This window comes from Sapajus apella, unplaced genomic scaffold, assembly GCF_009761245.1.
Source record: "Sapajus apella isolate SASKATOON/1434 unplaced genomic scaffold, GSC_monkey_1.0 scaffold43, whole genome shotgun sequence".
Taxonomy (NCBI): Eukaryota; Metazoa; Chordata; class Mammalia; order Primates; family Cebidae; genus Sapajus; species Sapajus apella.
In genome coordinates, this window is record NW_022436983.1 from 16479569 (window position 1) to 16493213 (window position 13645).

General features: G+C 48.1%; 1 protein-coding gene across 2 annotated transcripts in view; it reads right to left on the reverse strand.

Moving 5' to 3' along the window:
• TCEA3 (transcription elongation factor A3) overlaps positions 1–13645 on the reverse strand; it is a 42737-nt gene that overhangs the window by 14204 nt on the left and 14888 nt on the right. For both annotated transcript variants that reach the window (XM_032300766.1, XM_032300765.1), the window contains 2 exons: positions 3030–3193; positions 2790–2846 (listed from right to left, as the gene is read on the reverse strand). In XM_032300766.1, coding sequence (XP_032156657.1) covers positions 2790–2846; positions 3030–3193 — 221 coding nt within the window. The remainder of the gene's footprint in view (positions 1–2789; positions 2847–3029; positions 3194–13645) is intronic.

Genomic DNA, 13645 nt, shown 5'->3' on the forward strand with positions numbered 1-13645 from the left:
CAGGCCATTGCTCAAGGCCACGGGGCAAATTCCCGGCAGAGACAGGGCTGGAAGCCAGACCCCTCCTGACGGTAACACTCTCTCCACTCACCCCGCAGGAAGTCACCCCTGGCCACCAACCACAGTGAGTTTCTGTCCAAACACTGCATCCTGGGCAGGCTTGCGAGCCTCCCTCTCCCTCCACCCTCTGGAGGAGCTCAGGGAACACAGCCTCATTTTCTTGGTCTCCTGAGCCAAGGAAGATCAGGAAGACAAAGCTGTTGCTGGGAAAAACCATCTACAAGAAAGAGACTGCGGGGAATGTGGAAAAATGGAAACAGATGACTCGCTAGAAGTGGTGGGAGGGGAGGTGGTATTCTTTCTTTTTTCTGTTATTGTTTTAATGTTGTTTGTACAATAAAAGTGTGAAAAGCAAAGAATATGCCACAGTGCATGTGAAAGCCAAAAAATGTGTTTGAAAATGTGCCACTTGGGATTCCTGGGGTGTGTTGATCTGTGAGGGCAGAAGGGCTGGCGGGACTTTCTCCAGCCTCTCCCTGACTCTGTCTCCACGTCCCAAGGCGACAGGAGGGGACGAGGTGGAGAGCAGACCCAGAGGTCACCGGCCCCTCAGAAGAGCTTTTGGCTGCTATGTTAGCACAGAGCCACTCCAAAGAGGACAGATCTATTTTAGGACACAGAGCAGTCAAGCCCCCAAGTGTACCCTCTCCCTGACCTCCAGCTAGCTAAGAACAAAGAGCTAAAACCTTTAATGCAGCTTTTGTTTCCTCTCCTTTAGAGGAGGGACACTCAGGCCGGGCACAGTGACTCACGCCTGCAATCCCAGCACTTTGTGAGGCTGAGGAGGGCGGATCACCTGAGGTCAGGAGTTCAAGACCAGCCTGGCCAACATAGTGAAACCCCATCTCTACTAAAAATACAACAAAATTAGCCAGTGTGGTGATGGACACCTGTAATCCCAGCTACTTGGGAGGCTGAGGCTGGAGAATCACTTGAATGATTGGGGGGCAGAGGTTGCAGTGAGCCAAGACAGTGCCACTGCACTCCAGCCTGGGCAACAGAGCAAGACCCCATCTCAAAAAAAAAAAGAGGAACATTCAGTGGATGGAGGAAAGGCTGGGAGTGGAACTTTGTACTGGACCAGCTGCTGTTGTTTCAAACTGGGCTTGAAGGTGGAAGGGACCTGCTTGAAGGGATGATTGTTCAGGAGAAAATGAAGATGAAACTCGTGATATATCTGATACCTTGTGCTCTGCCTTCCTGAATTAACAGGAAAGGATGAAAATGTACTTTCTGAGGGGCTGAATGGCTCCAGACTTGTTGAGGTATTGCTGATTAATCATTAAATGGCAGCGGAGAGAAAGCACCAGAAAATGAGTTGGAGGGAATTAGGGTAGGCCACAGGCAGGAGGTAGAAATGCAGGTTTGTTGCCTGCAGATCAGCCCATGGTCCTCCCCAACAGACCCTGCTGAACTCCCCAGGTAGAACCCAGGAGCTCTCAGAAGGGTCACTCATACTTCAGTGTGACACCTAGACTTCTTTCCCCGATTGTCTCCCTGCTCCAACACCCAGCAAACCTTGTGTCTAGTAAAAGAAGCTCCATGTTTTCATTCAGTGTGGGCCAAGGGAGGAGGGATTTTTTTTTTCTCCCAAGCCAAACATCCTTTGGTGCAACAGATCTGTTAATATATCCCAGTGGTGGTCACCTCTCCTGTCTACACAGGGCCCCTTTCAGATGAGAAGCTGGGGAGAGGAGGCACATGGAAAGGGTTCAGTACATGGAATCCAAAGACCAAGGTCTCCAGTCCTGCTTTGATACCCAGTAGTTCTGAGCCTCAGACTCCTTGTCTGTAAAATGAGAACAGTCTCTGCCTCACAGAGAATGCTGTGAGAGCTAACAGAGATGGTGGTAAGTGTCAATTGGCCATTGCAGTGCTTGATATATATTTGGGAGTTAAAAAAAAAAGGAGGGGGGTGGGCACAGTGGCTCATGCCTATAATCCCAGCACTTTGGGAGGCCAAGGCAGGTGGATCACCTGAGGTCAGGAGTTTGAGACCAGCCTGACCAACATCATGAAACGCTGTGTCTACTAAAAATACAAAATTATCCGGGCATGATGGTGCATGCCAGTAATTCCCTCTACTTGAGAGGCTGAGGCAGGAGAATAGCTTGAACCCAGGAGGCAGAGGTTGCAGTGGGGCTAGATTGTGCCATTGCACTCCAGCATGGGAAACAAGAGCAAAACTCCATCTCAAAAAGAAAAAAAAGAAAAGAAAAGGGAGCTATTAACATCAGAGGACAGGAGAAGGGGAAAGGCTGAGCCTGGGAAATGCTGACCTCTCATTCTAGTCTGTTCCGAAAGGTGATGACTTGACCAAGTGAGGCATGCTATTACACAGTCTAGCTGGCACAGCTGCTGAGCCCCCAGTTTCCAGAGTCTGGGCTCAGATCCCATCTCTGCTACTACCGTAGCTGTGTGGGCTTTGGGGAATGATTTGACCTCTGTAAGTCTCAGTTGCCTCACCTATAAAACTGGAGAAATCAGGAAACCTACCCTGTGGGGTTGTTATCAACACTGAATGAGGTACAGCTCATTTTCAAATTTTGCTGGCAGGTGTAAAATAATAACGAATGCTAGATAGAATTAAGAGCTTTGGCTCAAGGGTAGAGCAGGTGCTGTTCCTGGAGTCCTTCCTCTCCTTCCTCACTGTCCCAGCTCGCTTGCACCTTGGAGGGCTGCTGCTAGATGGTCCAGACACCCACAGCCCCGGCACGGTTCAAGGATATGATCTTCGATTTCTGATGCCATCTTGTCACAGTTGACTCCATAGTCCTTGTAATCATCTAAAAGAGATTTGAGAAATACAGGCATTAGCCAGACACAACCTAGGCAGTGCAACCTGCTCATACTAGAGTGTCCCCGTACCATCCCCTGGAATGCTGAGAAAGACTGCATCTCATCTGTCTTTGGTGTGGTTGGGAAAAGGAACCCCTTCCCGCCCCCATCCCTAGCCCAGGCCCTCTCACCATCCGCCTTCAGGGCTGCTGACAGCATCTCCACACACTTGTCCCGGACAGAGTCTCCTGTGAGATAGCAGGGGGCCAGGAGGCAGATGGAGGAGGCAAACGTGGGGGTCAAGGGGCTGCTAGGTGTTTTGGGACTCTCCGCTTTTGATTTGCTGCTGTTTGATCTGAGGGTGACAATCAGTAACAGACATTTGACATTAAGAGGATAAAGCATTTATTGAGCAGCATTCTAGATGTCTTGATGGATGATCTCCTGTAATCCTCATAACAACCCGATGAGGTAGGTACTATTTTAAGCAATTGACATAGATCATCTCATTTAATCCTTGTGACAACCCCATGAAGTCAATACTATTCTTATCCTTACTTGAGAGACACATTTTAAAGTGCATTGTAGAAAAAGATGTATCTAGAGGTGTACTTGACTCAGGCCACACATTGACAAACCAGTAGAAACAGAATTCAAAGCCAGGCAGTTGGCTCTTAACCAGCCACTGTGCTTTACTCATTAGAGAACAGTGTAACACCACCAATAATTATATGCAACTGATTATGCACTGTGCTAGCTGCTCTCTCTCTGTGCTCTCATAAATATATGAACTGTTCATTCACTCATTCACTAGATATTTATTAGATACCTATTCTCCAGGCAGTTTCCAAGAACAAGGGATAACACAGACAAGTCAGCAGAGCAACTCAAGGAACTTACAGTCTAGTGAATAGTGACGATCGACCACCATTTAAAAGGGCTGGCTTTACTAGATGCCAGAACTGTGCCAGGGACTTTACAAGCATTTTCTAATTTAATCTTCATAGCAGTCCCAGAAGGTAGATACGCTCATCATCCCCATCTAAAGATGAGGAAATAAACCCACAGAGTTGCACCACTGAGATTTGCCTAAGGCTATACACCACCACGATTTGAACCCGAATCTGTCTAATCCCACACCTATGCTCTTTTTATTAATTTATTTTATTTTTTGAGATAGGGTCTCTCTCTGTCACATAGGCTGGAGTGTAGTGACACAATCATGGCTCACTACAGCCTTGACTTCCTGGGCTCAGACAACCCTCCCACCTCAGCCTCCAAGGAGCTGGGACCACAGGAGCATGCCATCATGCCTGGTTAATTTTGCATCTTTTTGTGGAGATGGGATCTCAGCATGTTTCCCGGGCTGATCCTCAAACTCCTGGGCTCAAGCGATCCACCTGCCTTGGCCTCCCAAAGTGCTGGGATTACAGGCCAATACTAGATTACCCAGCCAACACCTATGCTATAATCTATGATGTACTATCTAAGAGTGATCTCGCTCTGATTTTGTTTTAAAAATATACACATATGCATGTATGCACAGATAATTAGAAGGCTAACTATGTGGCTCAAGCTGTCATAACAAAATACCAAGCTGGGTGGCTTCACTGACAGAAATTTATTTCTCATGGTTCTAGAGGCTGGGAAGCCCAAGATCAACTTGCTGGCCAGTTTTCTTTCTGATGAGAGCTCTCTCTTTGCTTGTGAATGGCAATCTTCTCATTGTATTCACGTGGTGTCTTTTCTTATAGGGATGCTAATCCTATTGGATCAGGGCTCCACCCTTATGACCTCATTTAATTTTAATGAAGGCCCTATCTCCAAATACAGTCACAATGGGGTTTGGAATTTCAACATATAAATTTTAGGGGGTCACAAACATTCAGCCTGTAACACCATGTTAATAGCAATTATCTCTCCGAGGTGGAATGACAGGAGATTTTCATTTTTTTCTTTTGCTTAGGCCTATTTGCTAAATCTTCTATGAAGAATATATCTACTTTTGTGATCAGAAACACTTTTTTTTTTTTTTTTTTTTTAGAGGGAGACTCCCTCTGTGACCCAGGCTAGAGTGCAGCGGCATGATCTTGGCTCACTGAAACCTCTGCTTACTATAACCTCACTGGTTCCAGCGATTCTCCTGCCTCAGCCCCCTGAGTAGCTGGGATTACAGGCACATGGCACCATACCTGTAATCCCAGGTATTTTGTATTTCTTTTTTTTTTTTTTGAGACAGAGTCTCGCTTTTTCGCCAGGCACCAGGCTGGAGTGCAGTGGCACAATCTCAGCTCACTGCAACCTCTGCCTCCTGGCTTCAAGAAATTCTCCTGCCTCAGCCTCCCGAGTAGCTGGGACTACAGGCATGTGCCACCATGCCCAGCTAATTTTTGTATTTTAGTAGAGACAGGGTTTCACTATGTTGGCCAGGATTATCTCAATCTCTTGACCTCGTGATCCATCCACCTCGGCCTCCCAAAGTGCTTGGATTACAGGCATGAGCCACCTCGCCCAGCCAATTTTTGTATTTTTAGTAGAGACAGGGTTTCGCCATGTTGACCAGGCTGGTCTTCAACTCCTGACCTCAGGTGATCCACCTGCCTTGGCTTCCCAAAATGCTGAGATTACAGGCATGAGCCACCATGCCTGGCCAAAAAAAGGCATTATTGGCAGAAATGCATGGAAGTGTGGAAGACCAAGGTTTGCATGGGCAACGTCGCAGGGCTCAATGCAGCTGGAGCGTGAGGGTGAGGGAGCTTGTAAGAAGTTGAGGGAGTTAGAGAGAAAGGATCTGACCAGACTCTGGGGTTTGTTAAGGATGGTAAACTAAAAACCACCATTTACCACAGATCTGCTGTTTATTCTTCTTGATAACCCAAAAGTCACAAATTACTAGCCCCATTCTATAGATGATGGAAGGGAGCCTTGAAGAAGTGAAGTGTGTCGGTCCTCCTGGGCTCAAACAATCTTCCCACCTCAGCCTCCCAAGTAGCTAGGACTGACTCCAGGCAGACGCCGCCATACCAGGCTAATTTTTTTTTTTTTTGGCAGAGATGGGGGTCTCAATATGTTGCTGGACTCAAACTCCTGGCCTCAAGTGATCCACTCGCCTTGGCCTCCCAATGTGCTGGGATTACAGGCCTGAGCCACTGTGCCTGGCATGACTTCGTGATAGTTGCACAACTCCTTCCCTCCCGAGATGTTTTCACGCTATTTTTAGGGTGAGAGCCAGGAAGTCAAGAAGTCTCTGTCTTCATTCCTCTGCTCTTCTCACCCCCTTTTTCAATAACCCATCAGAATCTGCCAGCCAGCCCCTATATCACTGCTCAGGAAAAAATGAACGCATCAGAGTTGAAAAGTTAGGGTCCCCATCCTGGAGTGAGATTAAGACCCACTCGAGGGTCTTACCGCACTGAGCCCTTGTGGAAGCACCCAGAAAGCTGCTGTACTTCCTTACTCCAGGAGGCACCATTCACATTATTAGCTGGGTGCCTCCTGGAATTGTACAGTGCACAGCCTGGGCAGCTGCACCAGGCAGCCTTGGGCCCTGGATCCATAGCTGCTTCTCGTGTTCATTTTCAGGCCGTGGACATGCTACTTCCTTTCAGGAAGAAAAGGATTTTGGATGTCTGTCCAAGTCTTTCAGGCCCAGGGAGTTGTGTCTGAGAGTAAGGCTGACTGATTAGCTCAGGCTTCTCAGGATCAATAACCCGGAGTTACCAGAGAATCCCATCCAACATCCTGCTGAGCACAGCTCAGTGTGGACTCTGCTGGTGACTTGCCCGTCTCTTGCTGTTTGGTCTGACCTTCAATCCCCTCTGTCATTCCAGACCCCTGGGCCTTTGGGATTTTTGCATTCTCTAGAGTCTTGAGGTTCCTCAAAGGTGTCTCTGTTCACACCGGTGAGGTGGGCTGAGGATGGTCAGCTCTGTTCTTATAAGGTTTACATTTTGAATTTCCAAAAATTTTGTCCAAAGGGATTCATTTCTTAGCTTTTATTTATTTATTTTTAATGCAGTTTGAAACTTACTGTAGTAGATTAATCTAGCCTTGATTCTACCCAGCCCTGCCTGACAACTGGGTTGCCTGGCAGCATGGTGGAGGGACAGAGAAGCTGAGATCCAAGCGGATTTCTCCTGGAGTCAGATTGCAGCAGAAGGGAATGGTTTGGGTGAGTAAAGGCTGGAGAGGGGGTGAACTAGTGAGGCTGTCAGCAATCAAAACGGACGTTCCTAACCCCAAGCCTGGTCCTGGTCACTGGGTTCCCACCTGAACAGTCACGATAGCTGGTTTCCCCGTGTCCTCTTCCTCCACTGCAATCCATTCGTCAAAGGGCAGCCAGAGGGACTTTTCAAAATTCACAGTTCATCAAGTCACTCCCCTGCTTCTAACCCTCTAACAAACGGGTTTCCACCCCCCAGGGCCATGGACCAGCACCAGTCTGTGGCTTGTTAGGAACTGGGCTGTGCAGCAGGAGGCAGGCCCTATTGTGAACTGCGCATGTGAGAGATCTAGGGTGCACACTCCGTATGAGAATCTAATACCTGATGATCGGAGGTGGAACGGTTTCATCTCGAAACCATCCCCCACAAGCCCTGGTCCATGGAAAAACTGTCTTCCATGAAACCAGTCCCCTAGTGCCAAAAACGTTGGAGACTGCTGTTGTAACAGCTTCTAATTATTTTCAGCATAAAGTAAAACTCCTGGCTGGGTATGGTGGCTCATGCCTAAAGTCTCAGCACTTTCAGGGACTGAGGTGGGAGGATCACTTGAGGTCAGGAGATCGAGACCACCTGGCCAACATGGCCAAACCCTGTCTGTACTGAAAATATAAAAATTAGCTGGATGTGGTGGCGCACGCCTGTAATCCCAGCTACTTGGGAGGCTCAGGCAGGAAAACCGCTTGAACCCAGGAGGTGGAGGCTGTAGTGAGCTGAGATCATGCCATTGCACTTCAGCCTGAGCAACAGAGACTGTGTCTCCAAAACAAACAGACAAAAACAAAAACAAAAAACTCACCACAGCCTGCCAGCCCCTCCATGTCCTGCCCCGCTTTCTGATGTAACCTCATGCCAGGCTTTCCACACAGTTTACGAAAGGCCCCCACAGCACTGCTTCTTTCTGTTCCGTAAACACACCCAACCCTCCCACTGCCGGACCTTTACACAGGCTCGTCTTCCCTCCTGGAATGCTCTACCTTCCCTCACAACCTCAGCCAAGGCTGATGGTCTCCCCCTGTAACTCTCTAGCACATCACCTGATTTCTCTCTTTTACAGCACTTACCCAAGTCTATGATTAACTTGTTTATGTGTTTATAAACATTGCCTGCCTCCATCTCCAGATTACAGGCTCAGTGTATTGGAAACCTGTCATGGGTTCACCACTGCATTCCAGTTCCTGTAACAGTGCTCTAGGTGGGCACTTGATACATCATTGCTAAATGGATGAATGAATAAATAAATAAATGAATACATGATGAATTGAGGAATTGACAACAGAGAGATGAAAGGCACATCCAGAGGGTCCCCTAAGGCTGAAATGTGGAAAGAGGAAGGTCCTCTTTGGAAGGACAGTGGCCCCACTCTCTCTGCCTAAGAGAGGGATCTCTCTCTCTGGGAGTAAGAGAGGGATCTCTCTCAGAGCCAGCCTCTGTCAGCTCCCAGGACCTGGGCAACGTCATCTCCCGCAGCTGGAATGGTGCCTCACTGACCTGTGTGCACCATTGCATATCCTCAACAGCTATGACTCATCACAGGAATACCAGGGGAGCCTGTAGCATGCTGCTTTGAAAGAGGCCCAACGAACGACAATAATAATGGTGGTCATTTTTGGAAAGACTGCACTGAGGTGGTTTACTATTTTTTTTTTTTTTTTTTTTTTTTTTTTGAGACAGAGTTTTGCTCTGTTGTACAGGCTGGAGTGCAATGGTGAGATCTTGGCTCACCGCAACCTCCACCTCCCAGGTTGAAGCGATTCTCCTGCCTCAGCCTTCTGAGTAGCTGGAATTACAGGCATGCGTCACCACACCTGGCTAATTTTTGTATTTTTAGTAGAGACAGGGGTTCACCATATTGGTCAAGCTGGTCTTGAACTTCTGACCTTGTGATCCACCTGCCTCAGCCTCCCAAAGTGCTGGGATTACAGGCGTGAGCCATTGAGCCTGGCCTGAGACGGTTTACTTATTAAGAACCCAGGCGGCCAGGCTCACGCCTATAATCCAAGCACTTTGGGAGGCAGAGGCAAGCAGATCATGAGGTCAAGAGATCAAGACCATCCTAGCTAACATGGTGAAACCCCATCTCTACTAAAAGTACAAAAATTAGCTGGGTGTGGTGATGCATGCCTGTAATCCCAGCTACTCAGGAGGCTGAGGCAGGAGGATTGCTTGAACCCAGGAGTCAGAGGTTGCAGTGAGCTGAGATCCTGCCACTGCACTTCAACCTGGTGGCAAAGCAAGACTCCGTCTCCAGAAAAAAGAACCCAGGCTCTGGAGTTAAACTCCCAGGTTCCCACAGCCTGATACCAACACGTTGTAGCTATGTGACCTTGGGTGAGTTCCTTAACTTCTAAATGACTCAGATTTTTCATATGTAAAATGGGAATAACAATAAGTACCCATCTTATGGAGCAAATGAAAGCAACTAAGTAGCAAAGTATTAGGCAGTTTACATAGATAACCAGGTTTCATGCGAGTATTATTAGAAAGTATTATGTATTTATTGAACTCTTACATGGTTTGGGAACAGTGCTTGGTATTTCTTTTTTCTTTTTTTTTTTTTTTTTTTGAGACGGAGTTTCGCTCTTGTTACCCAGGCTGGAGTGCAATGGCGCCATCTCGGCTCACCGCAACCTCCACCTCCTGGGTTCAGGCAATTCTCCTGCCTCAGCCTCCTGAGTAGCTGGGATTACAGGCACGCGCCACTATGCTCAGCTGATTTTTTGTATTTTTAGTAGAGACGGGGTTTCACCGTGTTGACCAGGATGGTCTCGATCTCTTGACCTCGTGATCCACCCGCCTCGGCCTCCCAAAGTGCTGGGATTACAGGCGTGAGCCACCGCGCCCGGCGTCAGTGCTTGGTATTTCATTACCTCATTTAATCCTCACGATGACCTTGACAGAGGTTCATAATTATCTTCATTTTACAGATCAATAGATTGAGGCTCAGAGAGCTGAACTGAATTATCCATCCAAGTTATTGTCCCAAGTTATCCATCCAACTAGCAAAGGGTAGAGTCAGATCACGAACCTGTCTGCCTTCCAAATTCTTTTCAATACATCAACCTTGTCTCTAAAAGAGAGGTTTCCAGAGTCCTCCTACCTGAGCAAGACTAGGCTGTCTGGAATATTTCTTCCCACCTTCCTGGCAGAGCACACCCAGCCCCGGTCCCGCCTCCCCAGTTGGGAGCTGGCTGGCTGGCTGGAATTCGTGTCTGGGCAGCAATTCAGTCAACCACACTTATTTTGCTTTCAATGCACACGCCTGGGAACTGAGCCAAACTGCAGAGAGGCATCATCGGCCAGGGTGGGACTGGGGGTTGGATTTATCAACCGCTTCCTTCTGCTCCCCGGATGCGTCCGCACCGCACTAGCCCTTAGAAAATCCTCCTGCCCCAGGTCTGAGCAGAGGCATCTGGAGGCCGGGCTCGCTGCTTCCGTGCGCCACCTCGAGGGCACTTCAGTTACTGCATCAGCCAGCGTGCTCGCAAAGGGCAAATCATTGTGACCCCCAGGTAAGGACAACTGAGAACAGGCAACTTTCTTCCCTGCCACCATGATATCCTTCCCGGTCGGCTTCCTGGTACTCCAGCTGCAGTTCCCGGAGCATCGTGCTCACTCCCACTTCCACAGCTTTGCGCGTGCCATTTCTTTCTGCTTGAAATGACTCTCCTGACTTGTCTCCCCAACTCCTCCTATTCGACTTTCCATTCTCAGCGCAAATAACTTTCTCTTCCACGAAGCCTCCTTTGACTTTTCTAGTCATGTTGTGAGAGGCTTCCTATGTTCCCACGGTGTTTTATACCTCCCCCCGACCAAAAATATGCATTTTGGTGTCTGCTTCTGCACTCATGGTTAGCCCTATGAAGGCAGAGATCATGAGTTTCAATCTTTGCCTGGCCTTAGAGTCCATGTTTCCTGCAAGATTTACTTCTCTATTTCATCTTTCATATTCATATTCATATTCATTTTCATATTTCATATTCCCCCTCCTTCTCACCTTACCCCTACTTTGGCCCAAGTCATAGTATAGTGACAACCAAAAATGCCTCCATACATTTCTAAATGACCCCTGCAAAGATACATTGGTCTAGAACCAGGATGACACTGGAGCCACTGTTCCTAGGCCTCACCCACACCAGACATTGCTAATTGACTGCAGAACTTTTTCTACAGCCTCAGATTCCCTCTCCAATCAGCACTGCAGATAGCTTCCACTCATCAGCTGGAGCTGGCTGCCACATTGGAGGTGCGCAGTACAGCCCAGGCCTGTTCAATCTTCATAAAACCTTAAACAACCTCATTTTTGTGTCTCTACTTTTCTTTCCAATGGCAGTCTTACGATACATTAGGCTTAAAATAATTGTGCAGCTCCCACACCTACTCTCCCACAAGCCAACACCCTTATCATCCTATCAGGGTGCCCTAAAAGCCAGTATGGCCCATGGACCCTGATCATTCTCCTTGATCTTCTGCTTGGCCACTTCCTGGCCTGGCCTGCTCTCTTTGGCTCTGTTTCTCCTGCTCTGATCTTTGACCACTCCTTGGACCACACTTCACACCCACTCCTTTATCCACAATCTCTCCTTGGTGCTCTCATCCAGGTTCCTCAGATGCCGGTTACACATTAATGACTACGCAATTTTTGTTTTGTTTTGTTTTGTTTTGTTTTGTTTTGAGATAGAGTCTCATTCTGCCCCTCAGGCTGGAGTGTAGTGGTGTGATCTCGGCTCACTGCAGCCTCCACCTCCTGGGTTCAAGAAATTCTCTTGCCTCAGCCTCCTTAGTAGCTGGGATTACAGATGCCTGCCACCACGCCCACTAATTGGTGTATTTTTACTAGAGACAGGGTTTCACCATGTTGGGCAGGATGGTCTCGAACTCCCCGCTTCAAGTGATCTGCCTGCCTTGGCCTCCTAAAGTGCTGGGATTACAGGTGTGAGCCACTGCCCTGGGCCTTGACTCTGCATTTTATATTTCCAGCCCAGACTTTCTTCCTGAACTGTAGCCTCATCTAATCCAACTGCATATTCAACTTCTCCAACTGAATGACTAACACAAGCCTCAAATCCAACACATTGAGACCTGAACTCTGGATTTTCCCCTCCAAGCTGATTTGCATAAGCACAGTCTTCCCCATGCCAATTCATGGCAACTCCATCCTTGCAGATGCTCAAGTGAAAACTCTTGGACTCATCCCTGACTCCTCTGTTTCTCTCATTCCCCACATCCAATCTGTCAGGAAGTCCTGTCAGCTTTCCATTAAGATATATCCTGAAACCACCCCTTCTTCCCACCTCCACCATTACCTCCCTGATCCGAGCCACCATAATAGCTTGGCTGAATTACTGCAACAGCTTCCTGGCTGGTGTCGCTGCTCCTTCATTCCTGGCACAGCAGCCAGACCCATCCTGACACATTCGGTAACATCGTTCCTGCCCTCAGTGCCCTCCAGTAGCTCCAGCTTTACTCAGTCCCCAACCCTCCCCATCGCTTAAACTGCTCCAGTCCGCGACCACTTCACTGTTCCTTGACTTTGCCAGGCACACCCCCACCTCAAGGCACTTGGCTTGGAATGACCCCAAAATCTGCTTGGCTAAATCCCTCTTTCAAGCTTTTGCCTATAGGTCACTTCCTCAATGAGGCCTTTTCTGACAGCTCCATGAGTATCCTTCCCCAATCTTCTTCCCTCTCCTCTTTTGTTTTCCATAGTACTTGTTACCTTCTAAGCTTTACCCATCTCCCCCTACTTAGAATAAAGGCCCCCACAACTGCATGGATTTTTGTCTCTTTTGTGCATTTCTGTATCCCTGGCACCTAGAACAGTTCTTGGCACACAGTAGGCCCTCAATAAATATTTGATGACTAAATGACTTGATGATTTATGCTACTTTTGGGTAGACATCCTAGCCAGTTCAGCCCAAATCCAGAGAGCCCACTCCAGGTGTAGGCTTTCTTTTTTTTTTTCTTTTTTCTTTTCTTTCTTTCTTTCTTTCTTTGTTTTTTTTTTTTTTTTGTGGCCGTTTTTGGAGCTGGAGTACAGTGGCATGATCTTGGCTCATGCAACCTCTGGCTCCCAGGTTCAAGTGATTCTCCTGCCTCAGCCTCCCAAGTAGCTGGGATTACAGGTGCCCCTTATCATCCTACCAGGGTGCCCGAAAAGCCAGTATGGCCCATGGACCCTGATCATTCTCCTTGATCTTCTGCTTGGCCACTTCCTGGCCTGGCCTGCTCTCTTTGGCTCTGTTTCTCCTGCTCTGATCTTTGACCACTCCTTGGACCACACTTCACACCCACTCCTTTATCCACAATCTCTCCTTGGTGCTCTCATCCAGGTTCCTCAGATGCCAGTTACACATTAACAACTAGCTAATTTTTGTATTTTTAGTAGAGAGGGGTTTCACCATGTTAGTCAGGCTGGCCTCAAAGTTCTGACCTCAAGTGATCCACCTGCTTTGGCCTCCCAAAGAGCTAGGATTACAGGCATGAGCCACTGTGCCCAGCCTAGGTGTCAGCTTCCAAGACTTCTGTCCTCACCGGGTTCAATCGGACCTTGAGACTGGTCCCCCCACAGTGATGGGGCGACAGCA